Source organism: Pseudorasbora parva, chromosome 20, assembly GCF_024679245.1.
Source record: "Pseudorasbora parva isolate DD20220531a chromosome 20, ASM2467924v1, whole genome shotgun sequence".
NCBI classification, from domain to species: Eukaryota; Metazoa; Chordata; class Actinopteri; order Cypriniformes; family Gobionidae; genus Pseudorasbora; species Pseudorasbora parva.
In genome coordinates this window covers 6,908,236-6,923,869 of record NC_090191.1, presented here as the reverse complement: position 1 = coordinate 6,923,869, position 15,634 = coordinate 6,908,236, and the positions used below count along the sequence as shown (strand labels likewise).

The 15,634-nt window shown below is 37.3% G+C and overlaps 2 protein-coding genes across 2 annotated transcripts in view; both read left to right on the top strand.

Annotated features, from left to right (window-relative positions):
* The window catches only part of LOC137049305 (gastrula zinc finger protein XlCGF57.1-like), a 250,594-nt gene that overhangs the window by 206,877 nt on the left and 28,083 nt on the right, over positions 1–15,634 (top strand). The gene's annotated exons all lie outside the window — the stretch shown is intronic.
* On the top strand, positions 1,919–9,474 carry LOC137049263 (sterile alpha motif domain-containing protein 3-like). Its single transcript, XM_067427761.1, has 10 exons — positions 1,919–1,962; positions 2,056–2,181; positions 3,571–3,757; positions 4,519–4,677; positions 4,781–4,868; positions 4,983–5,138; positions 5,305–5,511; positions 5,621–5,789; positions 5,880–5,959; positions 7,101–9,474. Exons 2-10 carry the CDS (start codon positions 2,088–2,090, stop codon positions 7,398–7,400), a joined length of 1,440 nt encoding a protein of 479 aa, XP_067283862.1. The 5' UTR covers positions 1,919–1,962; positions 2,056–2,087; the 3' UTR covers positions 7,401–9,474.

Below are 15,634 nucleotides of genomic sequence, written 5' to 3'. Positions count from 1 at the left end.
CTTGCTTAAAATAGCAATTTTCTCACAATTTACAAATAGTTGGAAACATTTGGGATATTGTAAGTACTCAACTGAACAAAATATAACACTGCATGTTATTATGCATAGTGGTTTTTGGATATTTTACCGCAAAAATACTACATAGTGCACCTTTAACTCAATCTTAATTTGTGGTCAGCAGCATTTGTTTTGTTATTCCTTTGTTTAGTGTTTTTTGTTTGTATGGAGTTTGCTGTGTTTTCTTCTTTTTGCTGTGTTTATTTTTTCTTTGTTTGAGAAATGTGCTGTTAACCCGGGTTATTTATCCACAGAGAAGGATTGTGTGTAATTAATAAAATTTTTACCTTTTATACTCTGGCTTCTAGTTCATACCTGTGTTTAAAAATATAATGTGTCCCCATCCCGTAAAAGTGGGGGTGGCGTAGTCTATTTAGTCAATATTCTTAATCCGCCATATATTTGAGGTCACAATAAAATAGTCCACATTTGGCACTACATACTAAGTCTTAGACTATACTTAGCATTGCTTTTTATATGGACTAATTTTATGGTAGGTATTGAACTTTAGTTATATTAAACTTCACTTTATGGAAAAAAATTGTAAAATGTGTATAAAAATTAAATATTAATGTAAATAATTTATCAATGTGCACCAGGAAAGACCAATTATAACCTAAAGAAGTGTGCCAGTTATTCATTAAGGTTAATTATAAGCATTTCAATAAAAAAAAGCATTCATATTTCTATATAAATAGCATGTATTTTTATGTGAGTACATGGTGTTTCAAATTATGCATAATGAGCTGGTGAGTTTATGGTTAAATGAATTTTGAAATTCTTCAAAAGCAAAATGAATAACTATCAGTGTAAAGCTGCTTTGAAGCAATCTGTGTTGTAAAAACTTGATGGGTTGTGAACCGGTTGTTATGGGTCGCTTTTGTGCCAGAAAGTCCAGGGCCACATAAGTAAAAATATATGAGGCCTTTAGTCCAGATCTGCAATAAAGTGCTGCATTTATTCATTTTTAGCATTTAGTAATTTATTTGTAATAAACACTGCCTATCCACTTTTTATATGTTGAATTAAGTTTTTAAAATAAACATGAGGACATATTATGAGCATTGTGGTGTGTAAAAGCGGTAATATTTCCTCCAGAGAGGAAAGCGCCTTTCTGGATATTCCGTTCATTTCTAAAGCTCAATCCGCTTCCAGAACGCCTGTTGTGACATGCTCGTTCGAATATAGGAAATAAGTAGCTACACTGTCAGAAAAAAAGGTACAGAGCAGGTACAATTTTGTTCCTAGAGGTACAAAACTCATTTAAAGGTCCACAATTGGTCCTTAGGGTACAAATATGTACCCAACATGGCTTATAAGGGTACAACATTTTAGGTTTAGATGTGAAAGGTCCATTTTTGTACCTTTTGAAACGTTTTTTTTTTCTTTTTCTTTTCAGTTAAGCTCCAACTAGAAAAACTTTTGTCTGTTTCTAAATTAATTAAAAGTACGTCAGGTCATAATAACAGCAAGACAACATATTAAGTATAGTTTTAAATGTTAAAACTAAAATGGTGAGATGTTTTAGGTATATATATATATATATATATATATATATATATATATATATATATATATATATATATATATATATATATATATGAATAGGCTACTTCACACCATCACTTCATGTAGCCTATCCTGTCTGTAAAATAAAATTGATGTTATTTTCAAAACACATTATGATTCTATTAAATTAAATATATTTATAATAATTGTTCATGTTTGCTGTAATGCAGTATACTTTTTTTTCAACATTACGATTGTTGTCGGCTTGTCGCTTTAAGAATTTCCCGCTCTTGAGTTGTTCAGTCAGTGTGCGCGCGGTGCGCGGTCCTGCTGTCCTGACTCCTGACAGAACTTCAGAACACGATTTCGTCGAGCATTTTTGGACACATTTTTCAGGTAAATGCGAGATAATGTTATATATTCACATTTCTTCAAGTATTGTGCTGTGTTGTGTTGATTTTGTCTAATTCGATGTTCCCCTGCTTAAAGCCAGCGAAAAGTCAGACGTCAGACTGTTCAGAATGGATTTGGGAAAAATGAATACCACACAATTAATAAAGGAGCTTATGCAGTTTGGCATCGAAATCACTGATGAGGAGAGGAAAAAATTTGAGGGTGAGTATGATTATTATCACATGTTGAGATGTTTTAAGATAATCTAATGTAGGCCTTTCTCGAGGATAACACACTTCATCAATATAAACTTTCATAGCTTTTGCCTCACATACCTAACGTACTTTCATAGCTTTTGCCTCACATAAGTTACCAAATTTAATTGATAAAAAACTGTGGCCGCCACTACATATTGGCAGGACTAGTCATTATAATTAGTGGTTATCTCAGTGTTTTACATTTTGAGACTAAAAATATCCTGCCTGTGATTGCGTGGTTTTGTTAGGCCGCACGAGACTAACTTAACGTACTCCGACGCAAACTTAAAATCAAGTGATTAATAAGTAAGGTAAAATTTACAGCACAGAGGCGGTATGAATATTTATTCATTTGTTAAGCACACTTGATAATATAAAAGTATTTGATATTAAAGCAGCAGACAGCAGTTCGTATTTTTTCCTCTTTGTCGCCATCTCTGTTCGAATTCTACAATTGCAGCTATTCGCGGATTTAGCAACTTTAGTGAATTGTGCCTCGGCTCGGCACATGCGCGGATGAATCCAAATGAGATGTGCTGTCAGTCACCGTGCAGGTGTGGAGACTGTCATTCGGAATCACAGATTCTACATTTTGAAAGTATGACCTACATAATAATTTTCTGTGTAAAATGTCATCTGAACAAGTAAGTAGCTAACATAAAATTTTGTTCTGACCAACTAAGGGGAAAAAGCATTGCAATAAATCACGATGATTAAATCTAACGATTTTAAATCTAAATTAATCAATAAATAAATACATGTAAAATAAATAAATATAAAACAGAAAAAAAATGACTGACCGCACACTGAATCCAGCAAAGACTGAAGTCTAGGAAAATACAAAAAACTTTTGTCGACTTTTTTTTTTAATTCGAATATTAATTTTCACCTTCGAAATTGTTTTTTTTTTTTTTTTTTTTTACTATTTGAATTTAAAATTATTAATTGACAGCCCTACATTCTAATCTTGCATTAAGCAGCAGACAATATACAGACAATATACAGCTCAGTGTCTTCATGCAGTTAATTAACAAACCATCGGTTTATTATATCGGCCTCTTTCATGCTATAGCCGATTTGCCGATGGTTGTGAATTGTCAAAAATTGGGCAATAATGTCTAAAATTAACTTAGTGATACATTGTCCTGCAGCGCCACAAAATCAGGTGCTGGCGCCTCTGTAGAACTTAGTAGCACTGGTGCCACTGCTCTCAAATGTTAGGTTACGTTTTTGAGTGTGTATTTTACCTGACAGGCAATGGTGCCGTGTTCCAGCCTCAAAAATAGTGGTTTAGTGCATGGTTATAATGATGGGTAATTCAGTTGTACTTTTCATGATCTCTTTTATGTTATAGACAATGATGTCGATGGAGAGACTGTTGACATTGGGCTGACGGAGTCAATGGTTTCATTCCTCTTTGAGGGATCATTTAAGAAGCAGGCAAAATTCCACCGATATGTCCAACAGATGAAGGAAATGGTGACATTAACGCTTGAACCTGTGCCTGCAGAATGCCTTTTTCAGTCTTCAGCTGGAGCAAGGTTGTTGCTGTTTAATATTGTTTCATTTGTTTCAAGAAACTATTCAATCAATTACAACAAACTGCAATCATTGACTTATTTACCACGTTAACCACGTTTTACAGCGCTATTTTTGCTTGTAATAAGAGCATGCGTCACGTCATCTAAGCGTTGCGCCTGCCGCAGTCTTAGTTTACAGACTACTGGTGAAGGTAGGGGGTTTCAGAGAAACAGATAACAGATGCTTTGACATGGGGATACACACGGGAGCATTTGAAATCAGGCGTCTATCAGCCTACCGGCCCGCTGATCAATGCATGCTTGTGCTTTCAACCGCTTTCGCTTTCAAAGCACTTTCAAACACTTCCGTGCATTGATCATTGTTGCCAATCACAGACGCATCCAATGAGTGCGTGAGCACAATGGCCAGTCACAAAATATCACATTTTAAAAATTTCAGTACAAAATTGGTATCGTGGTCGGTATTTTATCAGCGCCCATACCTGGAGACTGAGTATTGGATTGGCGCATCCCTATACTGATAACCTTAATCAGGTGTGTTTGATTGAGAAGATATGCAAAATGTGCAGTGTTGGTGCCCCCCAGGAATGTGATTGGGAACCACTGGCCTATACTATAACAAAGTTATTGTTGTTTTTAAATGAATGTGTTCATTTGTTTTTTTCAGTAGTAAGAACTGGTACTTTACAGTATTTGTCATACTTTATGTATCCATGTAACATTTCATGCCTAATTATTACTTTCTCTTTTTTTTACCATAGTAATATCAGCCCATCAGCAGCTTATCCTGCACTTTTTGAAGTTCCTAAGTTTCCTTTTGATGTTCAAGCTAAGTTGGACCAAAAACAAAGCAAACTTTCAGCATCAGATAGGATAAAAATTATAAGAACATTGTATGAAAGCATGGCTCAGTACAGTATGTAAGTATTCCCCATTAACTGTGCCAAGGTTTTAATTAGTTACATTTCAATACAATTTTAAACAAAATGAAACTCTACACTCGTGTTTAAAATGTTTTTGCAGGTATCCGACTAATGAAGAGTATGTTCAAGTGGCTAAGGCCCTTATTCTGAGGTACCCCTTTTTAAAGGACAAAGAAGGCAATGGATATGTAAGTAGATGAGTAAATCTTAATATCCTACTCTTGGTTCTAGTCATACAGTTAATTTTGTGTAAAACCTTATTTTTTTTTTCTTCTTTTTGCCAAAATATGTTTTTTAAATAGCACACATGGCACATGTCTCTGAAACGCAAGTTTAAATTTGAACGGACACCTTTGGCTGATGTTGGAGAAGTGAAAAGACTTAAACAAAAGTTTGGTCATTCAAAAAAGTCTCTGGAACCTGAAAAAAGCACTTGCAAACAAATTAAAAGGCCTTGGGTGAGAGCATACATTTATAATATTTTTACAATTGTACGTGTTGCCAGTGTATTATTCTCAAATGTATCATTATAACAAGTGACAAGACACTCGTGAAAAGGCAAACATTTTCTTTATTGTCTTGCCTAGAAGTTATTCTACCTGATTGTTTTTGTCTGTGCACAAGGACATGGATGTTGCTGGAGAGGATGCTACCTCAATAGAGGGACATGTGAAAGTCCTACAGGACCAATATCGAAAGACACAGCCAGATGCTCGCATTGTTGAAGAGCGAATGAGGAGGACCTTTGCCTGGAGGCGTAAGGAGATTACTGGTGGGATGACTGTTGAAGATGCTGTCAACAAATATCCTTTCTTGAAGACTTCATCAGGGGTAAGTGTGGAAATAATAAAAGTACACAAACCATTAACATGTAGGACACTGAAACTGTATAAAAAAATCCTGACTTTCTTATGTTTTGTGTCTTTTTAACAAATTTCAGCTTTATCAAGAAATTGGTTTCCTGTACAAGTCTGTTAATCTTTGCCGGCACTTTCAAGAAAGCTTTGGAAACATTGCATCCAGTGTGCTACAACTTGCTTGCGGGAAATCTCTTTTAGCAAAGCCGCACATAGAAGCGAGAGAAGAATCTCTCATTGAAGACCATCATGGTAATTGAGGTTTTTTAAAATCTTGTCCTATTTACCAGTATTATATTATAGCAGTATATTATGTCAGTATCATGTTATCTTTTTTTTCAGGAATTGATTTCAAAGCAGCACTTCTCATGTTGCCAATCTTGTTCAGAGAGAAGCTTGAACACTTCATTGTGCTTGGGGAGGTATGCGCATGTTTCTCTGTCTCTGACTTGAATGTCTATCATAAATTAGACTTTTTTCATAAAACTTTGCGGACGTGAGTTTTTGTTGTAGATGTCTGTCTTTAAAAAAAAAAAAAAAAAAAAAAAAAAAATGTTGTGTATTGTGCTAATTAATTGAGATTTCTTACAGCTCTTACAGGTTTTTGGCCTTGTCTGTTCCGTTGCTTCTATTACTCTCCCCTTTTTTGTAAGTCGCTTTGGATAAAAGCGTCTGCTAAATGATTAAATGTAAATGTAAAATTAATTTTATAATTCTTAAAACATATTTACTGAATAATAATCATCTTACTCCTAATACAGATTAGTTAAAGGTGACCTAAAAAGAGTTGAAACTATATTTTAAATTGTTCCCTGATATCTAAATAGTGTATGTGGCTTATTTAAGGGCATAAAATGTCCAGATATGGTTTTCCTGGTCCATTTACAACCCTAGAAATTGTCCCTAGAATGAAATAGGCTGATACTGCCTTATTTGGAAGGGTCATGAATAGTAATGTGGAGCTCTGCTCTGACTGGCTGTTTCACTGCACAGTCAGTTGCGGCATGGGTAACACTCACCTTTCAACAAAATGCGCCCTTTTGAAACCAAAATAGGTGACCTATGTGAATCATGTAGATTCAATGAGAAATATTTTAGGGGGAGAGCGATATTCATATTCTGTGAATTGCGAACAGGTGCGCATGCCAGAAGGGAGCGCGAGTAGAGGGCCGGCCCGCGGAATAGGCAAATAGGAGTAGCCAGAGCGAGCTGAGTGACGCTGAAAGAATGCTGCTGTTTGCTGTCTGCAAAATGATCAGACTTCCTCTGGAGTTCGTTCTCCTGAGTCGACCTTGGCAAGTCATTGGCTGGCATATGCAAATGTTAGGGGCGTACATCCCGGTTATGTTGAGATTCGCCTATTTTTCCGTGGTATTTTTCACGCACGAGATTTACATATGAAGACGGAAGCAATGGTGTTTGAGACTCACAGTATTTGATTTTTATGTACTGAACACTTGTTATTCAACTGTGACATGGTTAATTAAATGTTTCATTCTAGGGCACCTTTAACCTGTTTGATCATAAAATTTGACTGATCTTATTTGTGCTTTTGTCTTTTAGAGTGACCCATCTTCACCATATCCTACTGTTCAAGTACAGGAAGCCACTGACTGGAAAACTGTGCTTACAAGAAGAGTCACTGCTGTCATCAGAGTTGATGGGATAGAGATCTGCCGGGCTAGCGGTGTGGACGAAGGGGTTCTTGCTGCATTCTGTGCCTATTTTGTCTTCAATTTGACATATCCACCTCACTTGAAGAACACTCTGGTGTTTCTTCAGCGGTATGTTTTGAAACTTACTGTGGATGGTGACAAGCCTCTACCTACTCCAGTTACCAGAGTAATCAACCTTTTACAGTAATATCTGCAAAAATGCCTCGCCCGTTCTGTTGTCCTAAATGCTCTCGGAGAACATTCACAATTGTCAAATTAATCCAGCACATTGGTCTCATTCATGCACATGAGGCAAATTTTTCAATAACTTGTGGTCTTAATGACTGTCAGAGAACATTTTCAAAGTACGAGTCCTTTAGATGTCATGTTTACCGAAAGCATAAACATGCGGTGTTACAACAGACTATGACTGATCCTCTTCCTTTCTTTGAGGACGTTGAGGAAGAATGTCCTAATGATACTGTTGCACTTCCTCCCCCCCCTCCAAACATGAAGGAGCTGTTTCAGCAATTTAGAGAGAACCTATGTGCCTTTGTTCTGAAATGCAGAGAAAAAAATCACTTGCCTCAGTCAGTGCAGCAAGAAATTTTAGATGACGTCAATTTCTTATTTAGTTTTTTCAAAGAGAACTATGATGCATTTCTTGCATATCATCTAAAAGAAAATGGATTTGATCTTGCTGCATGCCCAGAACTTCAAGAAGTGCTACAGTCCCCTGACTTTTTTTCAGAGGCCTCAAGACTTGTTAGGTCTCCACACATGTTAAAAGAGTTTTGCAAATCAAAATTTGAGTTGACTGAGCCTGTGCAGTATACACTAAGAGACTCGTATGGTAACAAGACTGGAAGTTACTCGTACGTTCCTATATGTGAGGTATTGAGGAAATACTGTTCCCATGAGGACATTTGGGACCAAATACAAACTGAGTTGAACACTGAAAAAGATGAACTTGTTCTAAAAGATTATCGAGATGGACTTCATTTCAAAAACCACAAATTCTTTGCAAATAACCCACAAGCCCTGAGACTACATCTTTATGAAGACGAATTTGAGGTGTGTAATCCTCTGGGTTCTAAACGTAATAAACACAAACTGTGTGCATTTTACTATACAATTGGAAATATAGGTACAAAGTATTGTTCTCAGTTAAAACACATTCATTTAGCTTTACTTGCTCGCTATAGCCTTGTAAAACAATTTGGATTAGATGAAATTTTGAAGCCATTGATTGATGATCTTAAAAAGCTTTCATCAGAAGGAATTAATGTACTTGTTGATGGTGTGGAAAGAAATGTTCGTGCAGCTGTTGCAGTTGTATCTGCTGATAACCTTTCCTCTCACTTAATAGGTGGATTCAGCATGTCATTTAATGTTGGTAGAATTTGTAGATACTGCATGGCCACACATAGCAACATTAAGAGATGTTTTAATGAATCTGACTTTGTTTTAAGAACTGCTGATGTCCACAGATATCACTTGGAGTGTGTAAAGGAAAATCCTGACACAAAAGCCATTTATGGTGTTACCAGAGACTGTCCTTTTGACAAACTGGACTACTTTGATGTCACTACCTCACTTCCACCGGACGTGATGCATGACTTTTTAGAAGGTGTAGTTCCTCTAGTGTTGCGGCTTGTTTTATGTAAAGCTCACAGAGAAAAAGTCATAACCATACAAGAGTTTAATGAGGAGCTGAGGAAACTTACTTTTGGACAGAATGATAAAAAAAACAAGCCTGTTCCTCTTTCTGAAAAACTTCTACACAACTCAAATTTAGTAGGGTCTGCCACACAGAAATGGTGTTTATTTCGCCTACTGCCCTTTTTGGTAGCACATAGAATCCCTGAGGGCTGTAGCTATTGGCATGTCTACTTACTTTGTCGTGAAATTTCTGACATTATAATGGCACCAGTTGTAAAAAAAGAATGGCTTCCCACTCTTGATCTCTTAGTTTCTGAGTTTTTGTCATGTACAGTTGAAGAGTTTGGTGATGTTCTTACTCCAAAATGTCATTATCTAATCCATTACTCTCGTTTGATGCTATGCTATGGGCCTTTGCGTTCTTTATGGTGTTTGAGGTTTGAAGGCAAACATCAATATTTCAAACAGGTCGCTAGCGCTTGTAAAAATTTCATTAACATTTCATCCACTTTAAGTAACCGACATCAGCATAGACAATGTTGGGAATTGTCTTCTGTTAATATGTTGGGGGAATATGAGAAAGTGGCTGGATGTTGTGTGAACACACCCTTTCAGTCTTTGCCTTCAGCTCTCCAGCGTTCAATAAGTGTGAACGAAAAGTACAGCCATGTCAATTTTGAAGGCAAACAGCTTCAACGAGTAACAGAAGTAGAGATTAATGATGTCAAATATTGTGTTAAAGATGTGTTTACTGTGGGTCACCTCCATGCAGAAGAAGTTCCATTGTTTTTTCAGATTAAGTACATTCTTAACATGGACACAGACTGGTTATTTTGTGGCAAGCTGTTAATACCTGAATCCTTTTGTCATCATTATTATTCATACTGTGTGAAATATGAAAGTGAATGGACTGTCCTTTCACCGGGTGAGGAGGTTGATTACCAGGCACTAGATACCTACAGTGTTGATGACAAATTATTTATTAGCAGTAGGTATTCTTGCTGAAAATGCCCTTTGCTATTGACGTCAATGAGCAGCAATGAAATAGCCTAATAATTAGCTGTATATCAGTTCTTGTATTTTTTTTATTTGTAAGGATTCTGCAGTATTTCTTGTATTCCTGTTAATTTTATTGAAGAGGTTGATGTTTTAACTTTTATAACTGTTTATATTTAATTAATGTCTGATGAGTTTTTATGTGCTATGAACTATTCTTGCACCTGCTGTTGTTGTACGATGCAATATATTTAAAGCAATTATCTTTATAACAGAAAGTTTATAAATAAAATTGTGTAAGCCAGTTTAAGATGTATTTTTTTTGCCCACATAGGATCAAAACTGCTTTAATTGGGAATCCTTTTAATAAGGTGCAATTGTGTGCTCTTTTCAGAATGCACAATTGTACCTTGGGGTACAAAATTGTTCCTTAAATGGTACAAAGTTATGAGGTACAATTTTGTACCTTGCTTTAAAGGTACAAAACTGTACCTTTGAGGGTACCACCCCAGTGACGACCACTTGTACCCTAAAAGGTACAGTTTTGTACCTTAAAAAGTACAGCTTTGTACCCTAAAAGGTACAGTTTTGTACCTTTTTTTTCTGACAGTATGGGGTACAAAATTGTTCCTTAAATGGTACAAAGTTATAAGGTACAATTTTGTACCTTGCTTTAAAGGTACAAAACTGTACCTTTGAGGGTACCACCCCAGTGACGGCCACTTGTACCCTAAAAGGTACAGTTTTGTACTTTTTTTTCTGACAGTGTAGCATAAGTGCTGCCTCTGACTTTTTTTCTAGCAGTTGTTCATTTAAGCCGTTGTTCATGTGGTTGATGGCACCTCCATGCCGCATTTCCATTACAGATATGCGTTAAATGTTGATAAAAAACTATTGCGAAATGACAGCATTTCCATTAGCCGCAGTTATGCGGCTAAAACTTTTCATCTCGTGATAGCTAATTTAAAAAATGATGCCACCTATGTTGGTGGATTTGTATATTATGGAAGCCTGTTGCAAGTTTATATCTCAGAATTCTGACTTCCTATCATGCAATTGTGTAGCCTGACAATTCAGACCCACATCAAGATGTTTGGTCTGGAAACTCACCATTGACAGGGCTCAATCCGAGGGGCGGGATAAACGGTTGTCTTTCAAACTCACTCTACACGCGATAGGATAGCGCTACACCAACCAGACCAACGAAGGTGAAACAGAGCTCGTTGATAGATTAAACATTCGCCGTATCCGGTCGGCTAAACTCCGAACACATCTTCCCTTTTTAAGAATGACTTCAGTGCCATTCTTTGTTCTTTTCTCAGAGAAAAGCTTAACTCCAAGTCTTCCAGACACGCAGTCAAAGCTGATTTGAAAGACCGCCGCCGTTCGCCAGTTTCTGTGTTTACTAGAAGCACGCAAACGCAACTTGGCCGTCGTCATTATGGCCCTGCCCGCCGACTCTATACACGATGTGATTGGCCCGGCAAGAGTGAGAGGAATACAGCTCAGAAGGGTATTGAGAGTTGCTAGACGACACTTGCGGGCAGATTAAATTTGCTGCCGCTAGGGTGCGTCTAGATTTCTAGGATAGCAATTGTGAGCTTATATCTCTGAATTCTGCAAATTTATATCTCAGAAATATAACTTTAAAACTCCCAATTGTGAGGAAAAAAATCTGAATTGTGACTTTACAACTCACAATTGTGAGAAAAAAAAGTCAGAATTCTGAGATATTTGCAATTACTCTTTTTTTAATTTAGTGGCGGAAATGGGCTTCCATAGTATATCCCATCCACTGCACAAGCCTTTATTTTAATTGGAAGGAGACGTGCGTGTTATCCAACCATTAATGGCAAGGAAAGCCCCTTAGGCTACTTAAGCGGCACATACATGAAGTCATGTGTGACACATTGCCAAAGAAAAAAAGCGAAATGTTTGAATATGCATGGTGGTAACTCAAAGTTTTTAAAGTCTGTTAAAGTATCAGACAACCTGTCAACAATTCAAGCAGGACAACAGAATCTGAGAGTTCCTCTAAGCCAAATGTTTAGAAGCTTCCTAATTAGGGTTGGGCATCGTTTTGATTTGAACGATTCTGATTCTGATTCTGATTCCGATTCCGATTCTTACTTTCGATTCCGATTCTTTGAGGGGTGGAGTCAAAACATGTCAAATCGATATTCAATGCTATTTTCAATACAATGGGGGGAAAAACGCTGCATATACTGTCAATTAGATATTTTTTATATAATTTTGTTTTTTTTTGTCTGTCTTTTGAAAGTCTAGGCAATCAAACATTTCTTCTGAAGAGATCACTTTATATGATAAAGCTTTTAAGCTTTTTCTCATATATAAACATTGATCAATTACTATTAAAATTATCTCACAAATATTTGTTAATTCAATGTATTTTTTACAATGGGGTAATTGTGTTGCAATAGTTTACACACAGCACAAGTAAGCTTGATTTTGAATGGTAAATTGAATAAACAAAGATACATATTACAAAAAATAGCACAAATAAATACAATAGAATAAAATATATAAATGAAATAGACTGCTTTATTTTTTCAGGTAGGTCTAACATTCAGGTAAGAAACTGAATAAAAAAACGCAAAGTGGCTTAATAAATGTAAAATAACATTGGATAATGTTTTTGCAAAAAATTAAATAGTTTCATATAAAACCATTAAAGTTAGACAAGTTGATCAGTCAAGAGCAGTGTGATCGTTTGTCTTTTTGTAGTTTGACTTTGAATAACAAATGACTGCTGTCCCTTTAAGAACTGCTTGTTTCAGACTGTGTTTACATACTGTTCAAAATGTGCACTGAGAATTAGTTTGAGTGTATTTGACCAATAATAAGCTGGAAAAAGAAGCGAATATTTGCACTTGTATGTCAAGGGCGGCTTTATTATGGTAGGCTATGTGTGCGTGTGCGCTTCAGATGTGAGCTTGAAATCTGCGGGGATTCGTAGAATTATGTGCAATCCCGCGCGAAATTCAGACCGATCACACACACTAACACTAACACGCTGTCGTAAGGAAAAGTCCAGCAGAACGCGCGTCCGTCGTGTTCAGAGGTTAACCGGCTGAATGAGAATATGCGGCTGCGTGTCAACTCGCTGTCGGTCAGAGAGGAGAGGAGAGGAGAGGAGAGCAGCTGGGATGGATTGTGTAGGCTGAGCAGGCTATCGTATCTTTTCAGATATTTCAGTATCGATATTTTTGACAACAGTAGTTGCACTGTGCCGACCCAGGCTTTTAAAAGTGAAATAAATCCACACTTCAGAGCCGCTTACCGGGCTTCCATGAACAAGCGGGCGCGCAAGCACCGGAAATCAGGTGGCCATGGAAACCAAAACTTGCGCGCTTGGAACCGAAGATCGGAACCGAAAATAAATTTTCTAAACGGAATAGAAATTCCAATGGATTGATTTCCAATGGAATCGTTATTTTTTAAACGGTTCCAAGTTGGAACCGGTTCTCGATGCCCAACCCAACCTAATGACACCTAAACAAACAGAATGCATATAATCACCAGGAAACTGAGATACCAGGCCTACATTCAACCCCTGGAAAGGGTTAGGGCCCTGGTGATGTTCTTCATTATGTTTTTAGGCAAATGATTAATCTGTCCTTAGTGGGAAAGAAACTAAGGTCATTCTGCCAGATGGATACTCTCCTTTCTGGGCACATTTATCACATCCAAAAAATCCATTGTGACTCTTAATGTTTTTTTTATAAAAGCCTGAGCATGGCGTATCACATCTGACAGAATCTAACTTCACAAAAATCCTTTTGCCCTCAAAGTCAATACCACTCTCCAACTCTTTCAACTCAAAAACAAAATCTTCCAAAAGACTTCCACTGACTTTGGTTTATGTGGTCAACAGAAAAATGTGGTTCTTTAATTGGAAAACGTATTAAACATCCTAAAATTGGCCGCACCTGAATCCCAGTACTCTTGAATAAGGGCAATCCATCAATATTGACTTGGAGTTTTAATGTGCAGCTATCTGCAATTGACTCAAATGCCTGTTGTAGCTTCTGCTTAAAGGAGGACAGGATGCCAATATAGTAAGAGTCCTTCACATTTTTTTTTTCTATGCAATACGTGATTCTGGTCTTGAGGAGGGTTCTAGCATCCTTTGGCAGGTGCGGGTGATGAAGCCTAAGCAGGCAAAGTAGAGCTGTAAGAGCCAAAAGTTAACGCCCAGTTTTATAGACTATCACCAAAGTTACAGGTCTGATCTGTTCCATCAGAGTCTTGATCTGAGTAAGACTCCTCCTCAGATCCAGGCATATCCATCTTGCTCGTGTGACGTGTCCTCCTCTATCATCTGTTCATTTCCAATCTTCTCTCTGTCCTCCAAGTCACCCTGCATATTCTCTATTATTATAAATAAATGATTATTAAAATAAATGTTAAACTAAAGGGATAGTTCATCCAAAAAAATATATATTTTTATTAATGTAATGCATCACTAGCCAGGTTAAGATTAATTAATTAATTCATTCATTTGTGCCAAAAAAAAAAAAAAACACTAAAAAAACTACACTATATATATTATAGTGTAGTTTTTTAGTGTGTGTGTTTTTTTTTCGGCATATATATACATACATACATACATACATACACACACAATAAATCCTTAGAACTTGGTAATGATTTTAGTCATAGTCCATCAGCCTTTAAATGCTGCAACATACTCCGCAAGAACAGAGAAAAAAGTTCTCGCTCCTAGGGCTGCGAGTAGCCCTGGTTTGGGAGTTCTCGCAGCTTGTTCTCGACACATTGCCTGAGCAGAACTTTTTTCTTGCGGGTGTCCGAGAACTATTGTGTAATTGGTCAGACATTTAAAGTGGGCGTGGTTAATGTGGAGAAACCCAGATGATCAGCACCTGCTTTTCTCGTGATGTATGAATGTACTGGCAAGAACGAACTTTGTTCTTATTCTTGCCGCTTCGAGAAAACGAACAAATTTCTTTGTTCTTGCAGAGTATGTTCCAAGCTTAAGGCTACACAGAGAAAAAAGTTCTCGCTCCCAGGGCTGCAAGAACGTTCTCGCAGCCCTGGTTTGGGAGCTCTCGCAGCTTGTTCTCGACACGTCGCCTGAGCAGAACTTTTTTCTTGCGAGTATCTGGGAACTATTGCTTGATTGGTCATACATTTAATGTGGGCGTGATTTAGCTTAAAGCTTGGAACATACTCTGCAAGAACAAAGACATTTTCTCCTTGTTCTCTGACACCCGCAGGAAAAAAGTTCTGCTCAGGCGATGTGTCGAGAAAAAGCTGCAAGAGCTCCCAAATCTGGGCTGCGAGAACAAAATGACGTCATTTTGTTCTCACAGCCCTGGGAGCGAGAACTTTCTTCTCTGTTCTAGCGGAGTTACGTCACAGACAAGGGAAAATTGTGCGAGGACTCAAGTGCAGGAAAAATGATAATTTATTAACAAAATAAAACATTGTGGTTCGGATCGAGGATGTAAGGAAGAAGGCGGGGTCGGCGTTACTGGGACTCGTAGCTTTTATTGTTCTTTCAACTTCAAACAACACACGTGCTCGAGGGCACATCAACTCATTCAATTTTCACAATTCGTTCTCAATATTCTCTATGGCAATCTCTTCCCAGGCAGGCTGCACACCGAGTCCCAGTCCAAACACTCTCTCCCTCGTCTCTCTCTGCCGTGGCTTTTAAGCCGTCTCTCCACGCCAACTACTGCAATCAGAGACAGGTGTTATTCATTTGCACTTAACCCACTTACGCCCCGCTCGGCTCCG

What these genes read in the sequence shown, in the direction of transcription:
- LOC137049263 (XM_067427761.1), top strand. Translation starts at nt 2,088, where the DNA reads ATGGATTTGGGAAAAATGAATACCACACAATTAATAAAGGAGCTTATG. An exon ending in GGAGAGGAAAAAATTTGAGG is followed by an intron (nt 2,182 to 3,570) that starts GTGAGTATGATT and finishes TTTATGTTATAG; the next exon opens with ACAATGATGTCGATGGAGAG. An exon ending in TCTTGAAGACTTCATCAGGG is followed by an intron (nt 5,512 to 5,620) that starts GTAAGTGTGGAA and finishes AACAAATTTCAG; the next exon opens with CTTTATCAAGAAATTGGTTT.